We start from the raw sequence: 7,470 nt of genomic DNA on the forward strand, positions 1-7,470 counted from the left end.
GTCGTGGTATCATCAGGTACTATGGTACTACGTTTATTAAACGTAGAGTTTTTCTTTGTTTCTTCCTCAATTCTGTAATCACGGAGTTTCGTTAAGTGACGACGGTTTCAAGTATCAATTTTATCTTTTTGTGTACTATTTCTATTGTGATTTGTATTGCACGATTTTGTCCGTTAGGTATTATTTCATGAATTCTGAATTATTGTCTTTAGTACCAATGTATCGTTAAAATATTAGGGATAATTATACTCAAATCTTTGGGATCACTGATCAGATCGATTAGCACATAAAGTGCCATTCACGTTGACAATGCTGGACATCGATATTTGGCTAATTTTATAAACACAATAACTAATATCAGAAAAGGCTTTTGTACACTAGACAAGGTCTATTATTTTTGTGGATTTCTTGGTTGTAGTTTTTGTTTTAAATATAACTAATGGAATAAACTAATTATATAAATATTACGTACCTTCATCGAATGAACTTTCGATAACTGGTGAGGGTATCGGCTGTGTAGTAGGAGGTGGTGGTGGGGGTGGAGGTTGGGTTGGAGTGTCTCCAAAATGCGAGTCAGGACAACAAACTCCAACGTAGCTGCCTTTGATAAAACATAAATGACGATAAAATTTATTATAATTTTTGAATATTTCTCGTCGTAGGCAGTGTTGAATGTAGCGACAGTGACCTGGTTGACGTTTAGGAGTCCGACAGAACTGGAACTTATCGGTAGAACGAGCAGAGGGATTGAAAATCGTTGAACGAGTCACAGCCACTGGTAAGTTTTTATCACGTGGCATTATATGTTGAACCCAGTCAAGGGCCTCTTCTTCATCGATACTACCACCACCATTGTCTTCAAAATCATTACCTTGAGGATTCTTCGAATGACCTGGCGGGAACGGTCTTCCGTGTCCACCTCCTGCATGACCCGGTGGGGTAAACCCACCAGGTTGTTTTTTCTTTTGACCTGGGGGGATACCCCCATGGCCCGGAGGTCTTCCTCTTCTATTATTAAATGAACCACTATCTCCTTCCTCTGAATAATCACTGGGATCTGACGAAGTAAATCGTCCTCGACCACGTCCTGAAAAATTGTACAATAAGGAAGGAATATTATGAAACAATTTGCCTATAAAATAGATATGCTTTAAGTATTTGCGCAAATATATATAAAAATATACACATTCTCCGACAAATACAAGTTCTCCCCGGTTGCTCAGCAGCAAACTTGAGGGCTTATAGCGCTAAAATTCAATCCCTTTTTGGCACAGCTTTGGGATTAAGACCAAACAAACAAACAATCCACAAAAGAGTAAATAATAAGAACAAATATTAAACTTATCTATCTTTTTTTTTTAGATTTAAAACTTACCTTCGCCTTCTCGAACAATACTAGACTTAGATTATATTCTAAACAAAATGAGTGTGTGAAAAAAAGCTGGAAAACAGATGACAGCAATGTTTGTAACAGAACATATTTTGTAAAATAAAATACATTTTCATTACACAAAGACTATATCCTACTTGCCTCTTCCCATTCTTTTCACACGGTGTAGCTCCTCATCACTGCTGGTCAGGGGTGACAACGCCAGAAGAAGTAGAATAAACACTTGGTACTGTAACATTATATTCTAGAACAGGTAATTGGTGGAGTCGTGGCGCTGTGTAGGTTAATTATCTGTAGAATCAAAGTAATAAACCTTATTAGTCCCAGTTACGATTACGATACGTTAATGTTGTTTACTGAGACGTTTATTCAGTCTGATATAAAGTACAATCTTCTACATACGTTGGTATTCCCTGAAATCTTAGAAACAGATTACCATACACCTACCCCTTTTTTTATAGGTATTAACTAATTATTACAATCACTACTTATTATAATTATTACTCTGTTGTTGTTTTTAATTGTTGCTTAAAAGAAATAAGGCGGGGACTGTATTTCATATCCAAGGTTTTAATCGTCATTAACTATTTTAAAGCTCGTTTGAGAACGATGAGAACCTGTTGAAACCTTGACCGAAACTTCAGAACAGGTTTTAACAAAGTAGAAACAACTTGACTCTATTTTGATTAGCTACTATTTTAATATATTAAGCTAGAAAAGTTCGTACCATAATAATAGTGAAATGTTTACGCTTTATTTTTGTCTACAGTTTTGTTTTAATTTATATTCAACACTTTCTTTTTAACAATAAGTGATATTGATTTCAGTTATTGATGTCTACGTATTTTGACTTAGAATCTATTATAATAATACCCAATTTGTGTGCCCTGCAAATGCGCGCGCACCTTACTCTCTAAATACGCATGCACGCCTGCTTCATTCATTTCAACGAATGAAAATATACTTTAGTAGAAATTTTGTACAACAACATATTAAAAACTTATCAAAGTTTTTAAAATGGTCTAGTTCGAGATAGTAAAATAACATTAAGTTTATTTATTGGTATTATTAAGTAGGGCACGGTTTAGGCCTAACTAAACTAAAGCAAAAACGTACACAAGTTACAGTGTACTTGATAAAGGCTTAACTAATGTTAAGCCTAAGACAAGTGGACTTATAGATTTCGGTGTCAGCGATTATTTGTATTATTCTAGAAATCCTGTATTTAAAGAAGTGCTGTTGCAATAAAGAACTAATTTGACCGCATATATTTTGCGGGTCTCTGCTAATGTATATATATATATATATATATACTAAGCTAGCAAGAGGTCCAACTATGTTAGACGCTTCTTATGTGACACGAAAAACATATAACAATCTTTCTGCGAATACATTTCTATAAAAGAAAATCTGTACCTATTTAATGTTAATTACCATAAAGAAACTAATCAAAATAATGTATAATAACTAAAACTAACTTGCGTAAAGATGAATACGATGGCAAAAATATATTTGACTTTGGGTCTTGGTGGTTAAAAAAAATAAAATATACCTTGGACTACGAAGCGAGTATATCTTAAGCTACTGCGAGAACCAGTTTACGTATTTGCAAGTGTTTATAACGAAATATAGCACTGAATGAAATAAAGACATCTATTTGATATCACAAACACAAAAACTGGTACTGCGGGATTCCCCTTTTGCCAAGGTGTCCGAGTTAAAAAAAACGCGATGTGACGCAACAAGCTCGATTCTGATTATGATAAACTTTGTACTTTTAATACTTGAAGTTTATATGTAAGAAGCTACTAATAAGTTCAGTACGAAACTGGACTGACTATCAATAGAAAAAAAAAAAGAATCAAATTATAGTCGACAGTTTGTGTTTTGGAAGATAACAGCATAAAAGACATTGAACGTACAACTTAGGATGGAAATGAAGAGAACGATTTTTTTAAAGTTAAACGCAAAGCAACACAATAGGCTATGTTTGCTCTGCCTACCATGAGTATCGAAACCTGTTTTCTAGCATTGTAATTCCACAGACATTCCGCTGTGCCACTGGGGGGGGGGGGGATGGAGGGGAGAACGAAACTGATTATTTCAATCAAATTCTAATTTACAATGCAACCAAGATAGTCTTACAAGTGATTACAGGGTTCCTGCCTTTAAACAGAAAATTACAAAACAAATTCAATAGAAATTACGTAACAATTACCAAACTTTTCTCAAATTTCAAAGCAAAATATTTTACATTGATAAATCAGTTGGATTTGCAAATTACAAATTTCTACCCAATCAACGCATTATAAAATAAATATTTCGTAGAATCGATGATAGAAAAGAAAACATGGCCTGCCTAATAATCTGTTTAACAGTGCTTTCTGTTTATACTCTTCTTTACAAAAAACTGGGTTATACTTAAGACTAGATAAGAATAAAAAATAAATAAATGCTTTATGTAACTTTTTCTCAGTTCTAGATACTTACTATTTCACAAGTTTCATGCTTGTATGCCACAACTGGGTTATACTTAAGACTAGATAAGAATTAAAAATAAATAAATGCTTTATGTAACTTTTTCTCAGTTCTAGATACTTACTATTTCACAAGTTTCATGCTTGTATGCCACAACTGGATATTTTATATTTCCAGTATTTGATTCTGCCACATATATAGCATCTAATATACCAGAGAGAGAGAGAGAGTAGACATAGTTGGTTTGAGAAGTATAATAGACTGTAGATGCCTGGCGCGAGATTTCGGATTCTATACTGAGGCCTTCTTTAGACCTCAGTGCAGAATCTGAGAAGTCGTCCCCTTTTCATAAAACAGGCAGATGCAATACATTAGAGTTCTCAAATGTAATAAAATACGTTTAGATTTTATTCTGCAAACTCAATGACTTCCAACAAAATTTTGCTGAAACGCTTCAGAGCCGATCTCTAATAATAACACCTTGCAAGTTGCTTTCATATCTTTCAGCTCGTGCTGATCTTTAAACGTACAATTTGAGTACTTTATGCTATCATTCCACCAAAACTTAACCCTATGAAAGTTACCAATAAAGTTAAGTCTTTACTTCATCGTACGGAAACAGTATTCTTGGATGTCACGCACAACAAAGACTAAGCCCTTACCAGTAAACGTTGAAAACTTGGCGACACAGGACACAGTTTACACTTTTTCTAAGGCTGAATTCAAGGTTAAACAGTACCTTCCAGAAGATAGTTTGTAAGTAACACTTTCGCTCAGTTCGTTAAAAAATAATAACCTAATCATCTATAGTTGTTGTATATTCTATAAAACTTCTCCCTCACACTATTTATTTAAAAAGTACGTACCTGAAAATATTCGTATTAGAGTGAGAAAACTAGATACTACTGCCACTACTCAACCAATGCAAGCAAAGTTGGTGTCTCTCCCTGCTACTTGAGCAAGTCTGTGGCCATCTCGTAACCAACAGGTTGACCTTATGTCTGTTCAAATAGGGAAGCCCGAGGATAAAACATGCACGAACAAGGATGACGAAAACAGCGTATAGGTTGAAGTAAAAATAAAAAAAAAAAGATGAGAAGGGCTAACGTGAAATAATTTTAAAGATATACTTCAACTTAAATGTGCCCATTCTCTTTTGTATGAAACTCGTACTAGGACAACTTTTTTTTTTCTCTCTCTCTTTTTGTTTTACATCCGTGTTTCATGAGAATTCGAAAAACTTTTCTTGGTATTATTGTGTGCGTGTGTGTGTGTTGAGTTGAGTATTTGTTGCGCTTAAACTGTGTTATATATAACACTCAACGTTAAAAATAAGTATGTAAATATTTTTGATGTATCAGTTATGGAAAGCTAATATTCATGGTCTTCATTGACAAAAAAAAAGATTCTTAGATGTTATAGTCAACACTAATATTGGTAATTTAAACCTGAACAGCACCTTACACGATGCATGGGCTAAAAGGCGAGATCACAGGTACCTAAAATTAAGGCATTGCCTATCTTTGACTTGGAATTCTTGACTAGAGATAGGATAATCAATCAGCATGACCCGCCACCTGTGACAAGCGGAATTGATTGGCAAAGTTACAAGGCACTTACAACTGAAAGTGGGGCGTGTGTTCAGCAGCATATTATAGTTCGAACCTTGGATCTTCCAATCCTCTAACCACTAGGCCTATTCGATAACTGCTAGAGCTCTTCCATAAACATTCGCCGTTTACACTTGTAGGCTATTATACAACTATAAATAAGTAGAAAAATGCGAAGGTGATAAAATACAGAAATTATACTTTTAGAGAAAAACCACCTATGGTAGTAATTTATTTACTTGGCGACGTTTCGAGTAAACGCTCTTTTTCAAGCCAGAAACAAGCCTGTCGGTTAATGACAAATGTTGTGACGAAGCTATTTTTCATGCAAGTAAGTCTAAGTTCATTAATAAAACCAAATTTACGTCATCATCGTTGCAGTTAAATGTTTCCTGTTAAAATGTAGCCAGATATATAAGGGCGAAGGAAATCCACCTTAGCACATAGGAACTCCGGTTTCAATTACTTGACACTACCCGCCTGGACGGGATGCCAGTCTATTGCAGATTGAACCCCAATATATAATCAGTATAAAGTGTCCTGTTCAAAGACACACCAACATGCCTCTAGCAGGCTTTGAACTCGTTGACCTATAAGTCCAAAGCACTAGCCACTGGATCAAACTGCTCCCAATTAAGAGCTAGAGATGTCATTAATATGTTGCCTTTCTGAATTACATACAATAACGGTTGTACGTTCAATTTACAAGACACAATATTCGTATGTTTTTCTTCTCGTATTTAATGTAGATATGTTTTCATAAAACTGTTTAGAAACCTTTATGGTAAACAGGACGATAAACATAAATAAATCTTTAAGAGCTGTATTGTTTTTTTTTTCTTTTTTTACTTTTAATGATTGATTGAATCACAAGCTTTTAGAGATTTATTTTTTCTAAGTTATGACTTTATGAATGTTATTGTAACGTATTCCTTTCGAGCAATGACGTGTCTGTGTGGAAAAAATACCAAAAAAACTGGTGATCTTTGATGAAAAGGAACACACTATGGTTAGCGTAGCATTTGGTTTTTAGTACTACCTGTGAATTTGTGACGGTCTTTTTCTGTTGTTACAAACAACTAATAAGTCTATAAAACGACAACGTGTGAATCAAAATTGATGAATAAGTGTTTCAATGTGTAATATTACAGTGGCACAGTGGATGTCTGCGAACTTACAACCTAGAAACCGAGTTTCGATATATGTGGTGGGCAGAGCACAGATAGCCAATTGTGTAGCTTTGTGCATAATTACAAACAGTCTGTTGAGACTAAACAACCGATAAGTTAATACACATTTCTGTAAATAATCTGACAAATAGCTAATAACTTCCCTCATAATATTAGTTCGCGTGTTGGACTATAGAGTGTAAACTGGAGGCAAAAATAAATGGCGCGTTCTTCTTGTGTGCTAACACAGTGAAGACAACTAAAATCAATCTAATGACATTATTCAATTAGATGATAATTTGATATTTAATAAATAATTCATTTCATCAGATATAATGAGTCCCCGAGTGGTTCAGCGTGATAAATTCGTACACACCACAAATAGCACATTGTGTAGTTATGAGCTAATATATCGTGATATTATGTAGCAGGTAGTCTCGGCAACATCAATTACTGTGTAGTTATGAGCTAATATATCGTGATATTATGTAGTAGGTAGTCTCGGCAACATAAATTACTATGTAGTTATGAGCTAATATATCGTGATATTATATTGCAGGTAGTCTCAACAACATAAATTACTGTGTAGTTATGAGTTAATATATCGTGATATTATATTGCAGGTAGTCTCAGTAACATAAATTACTGTGTAGTTATGAGCTAATATATCGTGATATTATACAGCAGGTAGTCTCAGTAACATAAATTACTGTGTAGTTATGAGCTAATATATCGTGATATTATATTGCAGGTAGTCTCAACAACATAAATTACTGTGTAGTTATGAGCTAATATATCGTGATATTATATTGCAGGTAGTCTC

The 7,470-nt window shown here is 34.2% G+C and overlaps 1 protein-coding gene across 1 annotated transcript in view; it reads right to left on the reverse strand.

Annotated features, from left to right (window-relative positions):
- LOC106460476 overlaps positions 1-2,982 on the reverse strand; it is a 43,859-nt gene extending 40,877 nt beyond the window's left edge. The window contains exons 1-3 of the mRNA XM_022387214.1: positions 2,943-2,982; positions 1,532-1,681; positions 473-1,087 (exon numbers count right to left, since the gene is read on the reverse strand). Coding sequence (XP_022242922.1) covers positions 473-1,087; positions 1,532-1,628 — 712 coding nt within the window. The 5' untranslated portion in view covers positions 1,629-1,681; positions 2,943-2,982. The remainder of the gene's footprint in view (positions 1-472; positions 1,088-1,531; positions 1,682-2,942) is intronic.
- Between the last annotated feature and the right edge of the window lie 4,488 nt (positions 2,983-7,470).

This window comes from Limulus polyphemus, unplaced genomic scaffold (assembly GCF_000517525.1).
Source record: "Limulus polyphemus unplaced genomic scaffold, Limulus_polyphemus-2.1.2 Scaffold778, whole genome shotgun sequence".
In the NCBI taxonomy this organism is placed as follows: Eukaryota; Metazoa; Arthropoda; class Merostomata; order Xiphosura; family Limulidae; genus Limulus; species Limulus polyphemus.